The 15,309-nt window shown below is 39.6% G+C and overlaps 1 protein-coding gene across 6 annotated transcripts in view; it reads right to left on the bottom strand.

The window, feature by feature from the left end:
* mipol1 (mirror-image polydactyly 1) overlaps positions 1-15,309 on the bottom strand; it is a 414,430-nt gene that overhangs the window by 261,012 nt on the left and 138,109 nt on the right. Inside the window, exon 1 of one of the 6 annotated variants that reach the window (XM_087989941.1) lies at positions 1,276-1,518. The exons of the other annotated variants lie outside the window; for them this stretch is intronic. Coding sequence (XP_087846067.1) covers positions 1,276-1,355 — 80 coding nt within the window. The 5' untranslated portion in view covers positions 1,356-1,518. Of the gene's footprint in view, positions 1-1,275; positions 1,519-15,309 lie in introns of those variants that run through there. 6 annotated transcript variants of the gene reach the window in all.

Genomic DNA, 15,309 nt, shown 5'->3' with positions numbered 1-15,309 from the left:
ATCATATCCATCCACTCTCAATCAAAGTGAAGGAATGGGTCATTAACAGTTCTTTCAAATGGTACATGCTCAAAAATAATCTGTTCATTGATGCTCAGTTTGGATTCCAACAGGCCCACTCAGCTCCTGACTTCAATGCAGTCTGGTCTAAACAGTAAGAAAAGAACTGGAATCCGCTGGGGAAGTGAGGCTGACTGCCTTTGACATCAAGGCAGTTTTGATCTAGTGGGGCCTAAAAGAACCATAACAAAATTGAAGCCAACAGGAGAAAACTCTGCTGGTCATCTCACACAAAGGAATCTGGTTTTGTATGTTGAAGGTCAATCATCTCAGCCTCTGTACTTCACTGTCAGAGCTCCTCAGGGTAGTGTCCGAGGCCCAACCATCTTCAGTTGCTTCATCAATGACCTTTCATTCGTTCAGAAGCTGGGATGATCACTGAAAATTGCACCACGTTCATTACCTTTCACAGATCCTCAGATACTGATGCAGTCCATACGCAAATGCAGCCATCTGGACAACATTAAGGTTTGGACTGCTAAGTTGCAATTAACATTTGTACCACATAAGTGCCAGACAATGGTCATCTCTAATAGAAGAGAATTTAAATATTGCCCTCAACATTTATCCCATCCTGGGATTACTATTGACAAGAAACTGCACTGGACCAGCCATAAATACTGTAGCTACAATATCAGCACAGATGCTAAGAATTCTTGAGGCAAGTAACTCACTTATGGACTTCTCCAAGCCTGTCTGCCATTTACAAGTTACAAGTCAAAAGTGGGGTGGAATGCTTTCCAGCTGGGTGATTAAATGCAGCTCCAACAACACTCAATAAGCTTGGTACCATCCAAGACAAAGCAGACTCAACAGGAACCACAATGAACACCTTCAACATTCATTCATTCCAATCATTATGTATAGCCATCTTACCATGACCTTCTCCAGAGCAAATTGAGATAGGCGATATGTGCTGCCCAGCTTTGTGACACCCACATTCATGAATAATTGTTTTTAAAGTCATATGTTTTTAAAGTCATATATATATACAGTAACCTGGTATGAACCATTAAATTTTATGACTGGAGCAAAACAATCAAAAGATTGTTACTCACGTCAGGATGAATTCAACACAGAGCAAGAGGTGAAAGGTAAGTTTTATAATGAACTGGACTGATTACTTTTAATGTTAGTACATTTACAGTTGAATAAACATATTTTTATATGTCAATGTATTTTATGCATTAAAAGAAATAAAGGAAAACATTATACCTTACATTATTTACTTCCATATACCGTTTCATTTCAGAGTGTACTCCTTGACACCATTCAATTGTTGTGATTTGCATCATGCTAGATATTTGCAAAGGAATAGAAGAGTAATATTTTGAAGTTCTGTACTCATCATCTTGCAAGTAAAAGCTGTAAGTTCTAGGCTCTTGTTGGGTCCAATTATCAGAGTTAAGTTTTAGAACAACTGATTGCTGTGAAGAATCTGGAAAAGGGCGTTCCTGAGATTTCTAGAAAGAATAAGTGTACTTATTTAACTGCAACATACTGAAGGAGTTATTAGTACAAATTACACATTCAGTAGAATCATGCATTGATCCAAGGTGCAGAGGTTGCTATTTCACTTTCACACTTCAGGAAACAGGAATCCAACTACATCTCCTTGCTGCTGGGAATAACTGTATTTTTGAAGGCTAGATTACCAGCCATGACTTGGAGATGCAGGTGTTGGACTGGGGTGTGCAAACTTAAAAATCACATGACCCCAGGTTAGGGACCAACAGGTTTATTTAGAAGCACTAACTTTCGGAGCGCTGCTCCTTCATCAGGTGGTTGCAAGCATGTTGCCTCAATTTTTCCCTGTTTCCATTTTTTTTTTGACTATTCAACGTTTTATGGCTCATTCCTGCATCAATTAAAATAAATAGATGTCGGAAGCCAAAAAAAACTATGTCCAATGATTAAGGCAGTTTTTTTTAAAAAAACACAAATGCTACTATAACAAAATAAGTTAATGGATCCACTGGCTGATTCTACTACTTATACACAAAAAGGACCTTTTTCCTATTCCCCTGCCAAATTCCTTTCCACCCTCATGTAGAACAAGTAGCTATAATATGTTTAACAATATTACACAAATTAACAATATTTTTGTCTGAAGATTTCTTTAAGACATGATGAAGAACGCATTATATTTTGCGAAATATTTTCACGGTTATATATTCCAGTTTCGTACAGTTTTTGTTATAAAGTATCTTTATACATTCTGCACCTTTGACAAAATGAGATTTGAAATAGAAATCGCCTTAAAAGAACAATAATTATGCTAACATGTTTTAAGACTTTTTTTTCTGACTGAAACTGCTTAATTATAGCATACTGAGAGACTATAGGCTGCAATGCACCTCAATATTGACTTCTGCAACAAGACACATTCATGCAAATGAGTAGTAAATTATTTAGACTAAAGATTTGGAACTGGTCCGGAAAATTTACATGCATCAATGTTTCAGTGGAAAACCAGCATATATCAGCTATGCTTGAATTGTCTTAAAATAAATTACTCTATCCCATTATTATGCCAAGGCATTCTTGAAACAGAAAAGTGAAAAAAAGCAAAAGGCCCAGGCTCAGACAGCACTCTTAAGTAACTGCTGCACAACACTTGAGGAGTATTGATCTACTGTGTTTAAAATAATACTCAAAGCTTAAGTGTGAATTTTACAACAATTTTGTTTTCATTTTCAAAATTGCAGATATTAGAACTTATTAATGGAGAGCGTCCAATTTTTCTTAATCTTTACAAAAGTAAAACAGCTCAAAGATAGCAATACTTACAAAACAATCCTATCTACATACTTATGATGCAGGTAATAAATTTTAATTCCAATCAGAACTTGTTTGAATGTCGACTGTGATGAAATGTCATTTTGGATTTTGATTTTAAAACACAGGTTAGATTGATGTTTCAACATACTAAATTAAACGTGATCTATTGAGCCAAGTTTTATTCAAGACTCAGGATTGTCCAGTCCTACCAACACCTGGAATCGTAAAGCGGGGACTCTTGTAGAATCGGAGTTAAATGCACGTCTTTTAAAGCATGCCTGTGGAGGTAAGAATGTAAAACAGATGTGATGTTGCGTTTATTTCATGGACTTCTCTGGGAATAGAAGACACTCACAATGGATTATTTGAACTCTTTAAGGCTAAACTAAGGGCATTAGCGATAAATTGAAGATAGAAATAAAAGCAGGGTCCTGTAAGGACCAGATGTTTAAAGTAATTGCCCAGCATTTAGATTGAAAAGTAAAGTGACCTGAATTTGATTGGTAAGTGGAATTTGACACATCACCATTTGGAAGATTCAGCTAGAAATGAAAAAAAAACTTGATGGAGAGAATAAAGAGAAATTAAGAGAGTTAAATTGGAAGAAATAGAGAAGCAGAGAGAAATGGAAAGGATGGGGAAAAAATTAAAAAGAGAATTGAAAATAAGAAAGCTTGAATAAATAAAAAGAGTGAAAAGTGAAGGAAAATAGAAAGGGAGAAGACAAACAGAAATGGAAAGGGAGATGAAAGTTTAAAATGCTTGACCTTCAAAAAGATAAGCAACTCAGAAAAAACAACTTCGAAAGAGAAAATCTTAGAATAAAAGAAGGAGGAAGAGCCTGTAGCTCAGAAGATGATCCTGATTCCAATAACAGATTTGATTTAAATATTAATCTATGTTAATTAAATACCTAGATTTATAGAGTAAGCAGTTAAAAAATGTTTGCCTCATTTGAAATGATAGCTCGGAAAACCAAAGGACTAAAAGATGTCTGGATCCTAGGGTGTTTTAACACGTATGACTTTGAATGTGTTTGCCAGTTTGTCAGAACAGCAATCTGCAACATGGGAAACTGTTTTAAAAACAACTTAAAATTCAAGTGGTCAGAAGCATTATCAATTAAAATGTATGACAAAGCAAAAAATCGAATCATACATTTGTAAAATTTGCAACAGAATCAGTGATTTCAATTTCTAAAGTGGGAGAAAACTTTTTATAACCTGAGGGAAATCATGCTTAGGGAGGAATTCAGAAATAGCATTTCATTTCAGCAAACCTTAAAATTTATTTAGATGAGCTGCAAGTTTCAAAACTCTGAGAAGCAACAGTTCTGGTAAATGCATATGGGAGTTCCCTCAATTACATTTGGGAAAATGGTTAAATGGAAATCCATTTGGGGACAGAAAACATACTAGATTTAGGGAGCAAATAGAAAAAAACTACAGCATGGAAACAGACACTTCAGTCCAAGCAGTCCATGTTGACCATAATCCCAAACCAAAATAGTCTCACCTGCTGTCTGTTGGCCCATATCCCACCAAACACTTCTTATTTATATAATTATCCAAATGTCTTTTAAATTTTGTAATTGTGCCCATATCCACCAATTCTCAGGAATTTCATTCTACACACAACCTAACCCTTTATATAAAAAAATTTGCCCCTCATGTCTTTTTTAAATCTCTCTACTCTCACTTTAAAAGTATGTCCCCTAATCTTGAAATCCCTCATCCTAGGGAAAAGACACCTCCTATTAACCCTAGCTATATCCCTCATGATTTTATAAACCTCTATAAGGTCACCCCTCAACCTCCTACGCTCCAGTAAAAGAGGTTTCAACCTATCCAGCTTTTCCTTATAACTCAAACCTTCCATACCTAGCAACAGCCTAGTAAATCTCTTCTGAACCTTTTCCAGCTTAATAATATCCTTCCTATAACTGGATGACGAACTGGACACAATACTGCAGAAGAGTCCTCTCCAATGTCCTGTACTTCCCAACTCCTATACTCAAAGGATTGAGCAATGAAGACAAGCATGCTAAATGCATTTTTAACCACCCTATCTATGTGTGATACTAACTTCAAAGAATTATGCACCTGAACCCCTAGGTCCCTCTGGATAAATCCTATCCATGTTTGTTGTACCAAAATGCAATACCTCGCATTTATCCAGATTGAATTCCATCTGCCATTTTCCAGCCTATTGACCCATTTGATCATGATTTCATAATCTTAGAAAACCTTCTCCACTGTTTATTATGCCACCAATTTTGGTGTCTTCTGCAAACTTACTTACCATGCCTTCTATATTCTCATATAAATGTCAAACAAAAGTGGACCCAGAATTGATCCCTGTGGAACACCGCTAGTGAGAAGCCTTCAGTCTGAAAAATCAACTTCTACTACCATTATGTCTCCTGCTGTGAAGCCAATTTTGTATCCAATTGGCAAGCTCACCCTGCATCTCATGTGACCTAACTTTACTAATTAGTCAACCATGCAGCACCTTGTCAAAGGTTTTACTGAAGTCCAAGTAAACAATGTCTACTGCTCCTGCTGTTATCAATCTTTCTTTGGTAACTTCCTCAAGAAACTCAATCACGTTTGTGAGACACAACTTTCCTTCCATAATATTATGCTGACTATCTCTAAACAATTTTTTGCCTCTCTAAATGTTCATAAATCCTATCTTTTAAAATCACATCCAGCAATTTACCACCAACCAAAACTAGACTCACAGGTTTCTCCTTTCAACCCTTCTTAAACAAACGTACAACATGATCCACCCTCACTACAGTTATAGATTAGATTAGGTTAGATTCCCTACAGTGTGGAAACGGGTCCTTCGGCCCAACAAGTCCACACCAAGCCTCTGAAGAGCAACCCACCCAGTCCCACACCCCCACATTTACCCCGACTAATGCACCTAACACAACAGGCAATTTAGCATGGCCAATTCACCTAACCTGCACATCTTTGGACTGTGGGAGAAAACCGGAGCACCTGGAGAAAACCCACGCAGACACAGTGAGAATGTGCAAACTCCAGAAAGATAGTTGCCCGAGGCAGGAATTGAACGTGGGTCCCTAGCGCTGTCAGGCAGCAGTGCTAACCACTGAGCCACCGTGCCGACTGAGATGATAGATGATCAAGGAGGTAAACCAGTAAAGATATTTAAATGCACTGGAGTTCGTTAACCACTGATGCTGGTTGAAAATGCAATTTGTCTTCCAGAAGGGTTAATGAAGAAGAAAAATATAAACTGGAGGCATACAGAAACTAAGCCCATTGTAAAGAGTTAGGTTCGAAAGTCACATAGTACATGAGCGATGTTTAGTTAATTAGTGCACCAAATCCAGAGAGCAGGAGTGGATTTGGAAATGACCTGGCTTGTTCAAGAATATTGGCCTCACCACTTGTCTTGAAATGCTAAAAGTATAATGACCAAAATGCTGCAGGAGAACTTCCTGGATAGTTCCCTGACTATGTTGTGACTTGATCTCAGGCCCATAAAATTGGACAGGAAGAGAAGGAAGCAATTAGAAACGAGAGATGACTTGGAAATTCAGTTATCAAACAAAATTACTAAAAACTTATTAAAAAAAAGAGGAAAGTAATCGGAATGATGCTGACATGTTTAGCCTTTCTTCTTTCAATCCTGAATTCAGAGAACTGTACCAAACAGTCTCCTTCATATGTGATTCAGAATCAATGCTGAAGTGTTACTATTTGAAAGACAATGGATGAATAAGGTAATGGAGATTATCTCATATATTACCTAATGAGGAATGGGCAGTAGTCCATCAGATGACAGTTCCATCTGACTATCTTAATGCCGTTGTACAAGAGGCTCATGAGATTTCAAGGAAGATTACTTTGCGATTAGAGAAAACAGCTTACATGAAACAAATTTTATTACAAAGACATGGTTAAATCTTGTTAGACATGCCACACATTTCAGGTAATGGGAAAAACCCAACCATTAATTCACCTGTGTTCTTAATTCCGATACCAACTTTTGAAGAACCATTTAGGGTCATAATAAATTGTGCAGGATCTTGTCTAAAACTAGGATTGGGAATTATGGATGCTTCAGGATATTGTGTTGAAACAATGTATTTTAGGGGAAAAAATAGCAATAATGACGATGTACGAGGTGGTTTAACTAGTTTACAAGGCATGAATTATTCAAAGAAGTACAAGTTAATTACAAATGAATATTTGTATCAAAATAAGGCATGGCAAGTGACTGAGGTGTTTGTGGGAGAGCACTTTGAGGCAAGTGACTATAATTCTACTAGTTTTAAAATAGTTATGGAAAGAATAGGCCTGGTACACAAGTTAAAAGTTCCAAATTGGGGCAAGACCAAATATGATGGTATTACTCAGGGACTTTCAAAAATTGGTTGGGGAAGCTGATTGCAGCTAAAAGGATGTCAGGCAAGTGGGAGGCTTTCAAAAGTGAGATAGCAGGAGTTCAGAACCAGCATATTCCTGTTAGTGTGAAGGTTAAGGCTGGCAGGAGTAGAGAACATGGAATGACTAGATATACTGAGGCTCCGGACAAGAAAAAGGAGGAATATGTCAGGTATAGGCAAGGATAAAGGGATCAAGGGAATTCCTTGAGGAATATAAGCTGTGTAGGACAAGACATTTGGATAAGTACATGAATAGGAAAGGTTTGGAGGAGCCAGGAGCAGGCAAGTGGGACTAGTTTAGTTTGGGATGATGTTCCGCATTGACTGGTTGGACTGAAGGTCTGTTTCCGTGGTGTTTGACTCTGTGACTCTAAGAGAGAAATCAAGAGGGCAAAAAGGGGACATGCAACAGCTTTGACAGATAAGGTTAGGGAGAATGCAAAGAGATTCAATCAAGTATATTCAGGGTAACTAGGGAGAAATTCTTAAAGATTAATGAGGCCTTCTACACGTGGAACCACAGAAGATGGGTGACATCCTCAACAAAAAATTCACATCAATATTTATTGTGGAGAAAGATATGGAAGCTAGAGAACTTGAAAAAATACACAGGGATATCTTGAAGAGAGTCCATATTACAGAAGAGGAGATGCGAGACATCTTAAAATACATAAAGGGAGATAAATTGCCAGGACATGATAAACTGTAATAATGGACACTGGGACCCCCAATAGAGATACTTTTATTATCGACAGCCATGGGTGAGGTTCCAGAAGCCTGGAGGGTGGCTAATGTTGTGCTATTATTGAATAAAAGCTACAAGAAAGAGCCAGGGGACCACAGACAGGTGAGTCTGGTGTTAGTGATAAAGCGATTTGGATGAAAATATAAAAGGGATGGTCACAAAGTTTGTGGATGACAACAAAACTGGTGAACAGTGAACATCCAAATCATTTATATAAATGATGAAAAGCAGTGGACCCAGCACCGATCCTTGCGGCACACCATTGGTCACAGATCTCCAGTCTGAAAGGAAACCCTCCATCTACCTTTGAGCCAGTTCTGTATCCAAATAGCTAATTCTCTCTGTATTCCATGTGATCTAACCTTGCTAACCAGTCTATCATGAGGAACCTTATTGAAATGCTTTACTAAAGTCCATATAGATTATGTTCACTGCTCTGCCCTCATCAATCCCCTTTGTTACTTCTTCAAAAAACACTGTCAATTAGTAAGATATGATTTCCCATGCACAAAGACATGTTGACTATCCGTAATAGGTCCTCGCCTTTCCAAACACATGTAAATCCTCTCCCTCAGGATTCCCTACAACAGAGAAGTCAGGCTTACCAGTCTATAGTTCTATGGCTTTTCCTTACCACTTTTCTTAAATAGTGCATCACGTTAGCCAACCTCCAGTCTTCTGGTACCTCACCTGTGACTATCGATGATACAAATATCTCAGCAAGGGGCCCAGCAATCACTTCCCTAGTTTCCCATACAGTTCTCAGGTGCACTTGATCAGGTCCTGGGGATTTATCCACCTTTATCTATTTTAAGACATTGAGCACCTCCTCCTCTGTAATATGGACATTTTTTGAGATGTCACCATCTATTTCCCAACATTCTATGTCCTCCATCTCTTTCTCCACAGTATAAACAGATGCAAAATACTCATTTAGTATCTGCCCTATCTCCTGCTGTTCCATACATAGGCTGCCTTTCTGAACTTTGAGGGGTCCTATTCTCTCCTTAGTTACTCTTTTGTCCTTAATCCCTTTGGATTCTCCTTAACCCTATTTGCCAAAGCTATCTCATATCCCCTTTTTGCCCTCCTGATTTCAGTCTTAAGTAGACTTCTACTGCCTTTATACTCCTATAAGGATTCACTCGATCTATTCTGTCTATACCTGACATATGCTTATTTATTTTTCTTGACTAAAACCTCAATTTCTCTAATCATCCAGCATTCCCAACACCTACCTGCCTTGCCTTTCACCCTAACAGGAACATGCTGACCCTGGACTCTTGTTATCTCATTGTTGAAGGCTTCCCATTTCCCAGCTGTCCCTTTACCTGTGAACATCCGCAACCAATCAACTTTTGAAAGTTCTTGCCCAATACCGTCAAAATTGGCTTTCCTCCAATTTAGAACTTTAACTTTTAGATCAGATTTATCCTTTACCATCACTGTTTTAAAATTAATAGAATTATGGTCGCTGGCCCCAAAGTGTTCCCCCACTGACACCTCAGTCACTTGCCTTGCCTTATTTTCCAAGAGGCGATCAAGTTTTGCACCTTCTCTCGTAGATACATTGACATACTGAATCAGAAAATTCTGCTGCACACACCTAACAAATTCCTTTTCATCTGTAGGGATTCTATTCTGTTTTAAACCCTTAATACCATGGCAGTCCCAGTCTATGTTTGGAAAGTTAAAATCCCCAACCTTAACCACCCTATTATTCTGACAGATAACTGAGATCTCCTTACAAATTTCCTGCTGACCATTGAGGGGGTCTACAGTCCAATTCTAATCAGGTAATCGCCCCTTTCTTATTTCTCAGTTCCATCCAAATAAATTCAAATTCCCTTGCAAGAGCGACACAATGTCCTCTGATTGCTGGAGGGTCTTCTGACAGTTCAACGTCTTCAAAGTCATGAAGAAAATCTAGGAGAAGCTTCTGCACAACTGCATGCAAGCAGTCCTTACTGACATCACCTCTGGCCTCCACAATGATGTCAATAGCATTTTTAATGTTAAAGCTCTTCCAAAATTGAAAAACACTATCCTCATATCCCTTTCAGTAGCTGGAATCAGCTTACTGAATGTGTGCCTTAAATGATAAGCTTCTGCACCCTGGTCCATGGGTTGAATGAGACGATGTTGAGTTTGGAGGTAGAAATAGCATTTGATGTTTTCACATGGCTTGGTGCGTTGTCCAGAATGAGGAGACTATTGAAATGCAAATTTTTTCTCCTGCAATAATTTCTAAAAAACATCCTCGAAAATATCAACAATAAGGTCAGAAAAAAATTGCCCCGTCATCCAACCTCCTTTACTTGACCTGAAGTAAACACCTGTAGTGGACTTAAGGCAACCTTTCAAGACTTGCATGTTGGCAGTGATATACTAACATAGGCTTAAACTTTAAGTCCCCACTAGCATTGGCACCCGACAACACAATCATATGATCCTTTGCAATCTAAAATCTGGTGTGTGTGCTTCATTCTTAAAAATGTAGGTTCTGGATGGCATTCTCTTCCAGTACAAACCTGTCTCGTCCAAACTGAAGATTTGAACTAAGATGTAGCCTTCTTCTTCAATCAATCTTTTCACCATGAGAGGAAATGATAACACTTGTTCCTTGTTTGTACTGGCAGCTTCGCCACGTAAGTTTACATTATTGAATCCAGCATGCCAGCCACTACTACCATTGAAGGCAGGCACATCTGCAGGATTTTCAACTTTTTTCCTTAGGTCCTCATAAATTGATAAGGCTTCCTGTTTTATGGTGAGAAAGGTGGTCCTAGATTGCTTTCTCGATTGATTTTCTATCCAGACACTGGAAGCTGCTCCATCTCCTCAAGTTTGTTTGTTCATGATCCCACAGACTTGCTAGCATTCAGATTTGATCCAGCAATACAGCTTGCTTTAATTTTTTCTGCATTGTCTCTAATGGTGCATAGCGTAGACTCCTTTATTCCTGTTGCATGAACAATATCACGTGCTCTTTCATAGAGTCATAGGGTCATAGAGATGTACAGCACGGAAACAGACCCTTCTGTCCACTTGTCCATGCTGACCAAATGTTCATTATGCTCAAAATGCTTTATAATATCTAGCTTCTGTTCAAGTATTGTAGCCTTTCTTTTACAGTCACCACCTGTGATTTTTCTCACCTGAATGCTTTCTGTCAACATCCTTGCAATTTTGCCCTTCCATATTCATGGAAAACACAGCAAGATTTGCCAAAAACAGGACCTAAAATTACTGAGTACAACACTACCTTTCACGAAACACAAAGTGCATGAGCCAACTGATCATGTAATGTCAACACAAAGTCCAGTCGTCTGCACTTGTGACAACTAGTGCCTGGGATGGAATCACTTAATAGCTAATGGAAGTTCGTGTTATTAAAAAAACTGTTCCCAATTCACTATTTGGGTTACAGTCAAACTGCATTTATAAAGATGCACAATATGGGAGAACAACCTGTACAATTAAGACATCTGGCAGAATGTATAATTAAGCTGATAGAAATAAAACTGTGAAATCTGAGGAAGAGACAGAATCAGATTTGCAACAGAAAAATAAATTATTTTTTTTAATGGTTTAGATTAGAATCCCTACAGTGTGGAAACAGGCCCTTCAGCCCAACAAGTCCACACCGATCCTCCAAATAATAACCCATCCAGACCCATTTCCCTCTAATGCACTGTGGGCAATTTAGCATGGTCAATTCACCTGACCTGCACACCTTTGGACTGTGGGAGGAAACTGGAGCACCCAGAAGAACCTATACAGACACGTGGGGAGATTGTGCAAACTCTACATCGACAGTCACTCGAGGCTGGAATTATACCCAGGTCCCTGGTGGTGTGAGGCAGCAGTCCGAACAACTGAGCCCCCCACGCCCAGTTTAGGGTGATAAAGTTTATTCAGACTTTCAAACTCTTGGTGAGGTGATGTTTCACGAAAAATTTGAAGTCAGCAATCTTTTTGGTATCAAGTCTCGCTAGAAAATTATCAAGATTCTAAAATAAAGGAAACTGCACTTTTAGCTGATATTTCTGAAGTGCCGCATTGCGCAGACACATGGGGCAGCAAATCTTTGTTTGCAAACTGGGAAGATAAATGAGTTGATAATAAACAGAACATTGCTCACCATGACAAGCATACCAGAAATGATAAAAAGGGGCTTCCACTTCTCAAATTAAGACAATGGGACTCAATTTGGAAGATATTTAAAAAAAATCAAGGAGACCAACATATTATCTTTCCTATATAAAAACAGAATTCTGGAAATTGAAAGTGAAGCATGCAGGCCTGTCAAATGTTTTTGCAGCAAGCAGTTTATTAGCAAGTGAAAGCTATCACAAACCAATACCATAAAATGTATTTACAGTTTAAGAGTCAAAGTTCTCTAGTTGACGGGGAAAGCTTTCTAATTTTGTCCGAAAGAAAATCCAGGACACAGTTTTAGCTTTAAGCTTATTGCTAGCAAAACATGTTAAAAAGGAGCATACCAATTCAAGACATTGGTCAAAGGTTTTACCTGTTCAACTGCATACAGTTGTACTTTAGCCAATGAGCCTCTACTGTTGGAATGGTATCAAAATTGCCTATTAATGTCAATTTCATGCTTGGAAACGGCCTAGCAGAAGATTAAAGATTTGCCATCTCCTGAGATGGAAGACATGTCCATTGAAGCTGATGAATCGAATCGAATCGAATCAAATTTATTGTCACATGTACCGAGGCACAGTAAAAAGCCTTGTCTTGCAAGCAATACAGGCAGATCACATAGTTAAGTAACAGAGATAAGTAAATAATAAGTAAACAGTGGCAAAAACAAAAACACAGGTAAAGGTGAATGTTAATAGTTTGAGTCCATTCAGTATTCTAACAACAACAGTGGAGTAGAAATTGTTTTGAAACCGGCTGGTGAGTGTGTTCAAGCTTCTTCTGATGGCAGAGATTGTAGAAAAACATTGCCAGGATGGGATGGATCTTTGAGAATGTTGGTGGCCTTTCCTTGACAGCTGGCCTGGTAGATGGATTGTATAGATGGGAGGTAGGCTTTTGTGGTTGTCCGGGCTGAGTTCACCATTCTCTGTTACTGTCCCCGATCTTGAATAGTACAGTTGCCATGCCAGGTAGTGATACATCCAGACAGAATGCTCTCGATGCCACACCTATAAAAGTTGGCAAGAGTATTCGCTGTCATACCAAATTTCCTCAGCTGCCTGAGGAAGAAGAGACATTGTTGGGCCTTTGTAACCAGTGCATCCACATGAAGAGTCCAAGAAAGCTTGTTATGGATGACCACTCCCAGGAGCTTGACACTCTCCACTCAATAGACAATAGACAATAGGTGCAGGAGTAGGCCATTCTGCCCTTCGAGCCTGCACCACCATTCAATTAGTGGGCGGCACGGTGGCACAGTGGTTAGCACTGCTGCCTCACAGCGCCTGAGACCCGGGTTCAATTCCCGCCTCAGGCGACTGACTGTGTGGAGTTTGCACGTTCTCCCAGTGTCTGCGTGGGTTTCCTCCGGGTGCTCCGGTTTCCTCCCACAGTCCAAAGATGTGCAGGTCAGGTGAATTGGCCATGCTAAATTGCCCTTAGTGTTAGGTAAGGGGTAATGTAGGGGTTTGGGTGGGTTGCGCTTCGCCGGGTCGGTGTGGACTTGTTGGGCCGAAGGGCCTGTTTCCACACTGTAATGTAATGTAATCTAATCTAATCAATGTGATCATGGCTGATCATCCTCAATCAGTATCCTGTTCCTGCCTTATCTCCATAACCCTTGATTCCACTATCCTTGAGAGCCTTATCCAACTCTTCCTTAAATGAATCCAGATACTGGGCCTCCACTGCCCTCTGGGGCAGAGCATTTCACACAGCCACCACTCTCTGGGTGAAGAAGTTTCTCCTCATCTCTGTCCTAAATGGTCTACCCCGTATTTTTAAGCTGTGTTCACTGGTTCGGCACGCACCCATCAGCGGAAACATGTTTCCTGCCTCCAGAGTGTCCAATCCTTTAATAAATAGTCTTATATGTCTCAATCAGATCCCCTCTCAGTCTTCTAAACTCAAGTGTATACAAGCCCAGTCGCTCCAGTCTTTCAGTGTAAGGTAATCCCGCCATTCCAGGAATTGACCTCGTGAACCTACGCTGCACTCCCTCAATAGCCAGAATGTCTTTCCTCAAATTTGGAGACCAGAACTGCACACAGTACTCCAGGTGTGGTCTCACCAGGGCCCTGTACAACTGCAGAAGCACCTCTTTGCTTCTATACTCAATCCCTCTTGTTATGAAGGCCAGCATGCTATTAGCCTTCTTCACTACCTGCTGTACCTGCATGCTCACCTTCAATGACTGGTGTACAAGAACACCCAGATCTCTCTGTACTGCCCCTTTACCTAAATTGATTCCATTTAGGTAGTAATCTGCCTTCCTGTTCTTGCCACCAAAGTGGATAACCATACATTTATCCACATTAAACTGCATCTGCCATGCATCTGTCCACTCACCTAACCTGTCCAGGTCACCCTGTAATCCTAACATCCTCATCACATTTCACTCTGCCACCCAGCTTAGTATCATCAGCAAATTTGCTAATGTTATTACTAATACCATCTTCTATATCATTAACATATATTATAAAAGGCTGCGGTCCCAATACTGATCCCTGCGGTACCCCACTGGTCACTGCCTGCCATTCCGAAATGGAGCCGTTTATCACTACTCTTTGTTTCCTATCAGCCAACCAACTTTCAATCCAAGTTAGTACTTTTCCCCCAATACCATGCGCCCTAATTTTGCTCACTAACCTCCTATGTGGGACTTTATCAAAAGCTTTCTGAAAGTCCAGGTACACTACATCTACTGGATCTCCATTGTTCATCTTCAGAGTTACATCCTCAAAATATTCCAGAAGATTAGTCAAGCATGATTTGCCCTTCATTAAATCAATGCTGACTCTGACCTCTCCTGTTACTACTATCCAGATGTGTCATAATTTCATCCTTTATAATAGACTCCAGCATCTTTCCCACCACTGAGGTCAGACTAACTGGTCTATAATTTCCTGCTTTCTCTCTCCCACCTTTCTTAAAAAGTGGTATAACATTAGGCACCCTCCAATCCGCAGGAACTGATCCCGAATCTATCGAACTCTGGAAAATAATCACCAACGCATCCACGACACCTCCTTCAGTACTCTGGGATGTCGACCATCAGGCCCCGGGGACTTATCAGCCTTCAGACCTAACAGTCTCTCCAACACCAATTCCTGGCAAATATAAATTCCCTTCAGTT

Source organism: Chiloscyllium plagiosum, unplaced genomic scaffold, assembly GCF_037043375.1.
Source record: "Chiloscyllium plagiosum isolate Xiang-an unplaced genomic scaffold, Cpla_swu_hap1 HiC_scaffold_8, whole genome shotgun sequence".
Lineage (NCBI taxonomy): Eukaryota > Metazoa > Chordata > Chondrichthyes > Orectolobiformes > Hemiscylliidae > Chiloscyllium > Chiloscyllium plagiosum.
Note: the sequence above shows the minus strand (reverse complement) of the source record. Positions and strands in the feature narration are given on the sequence as shown.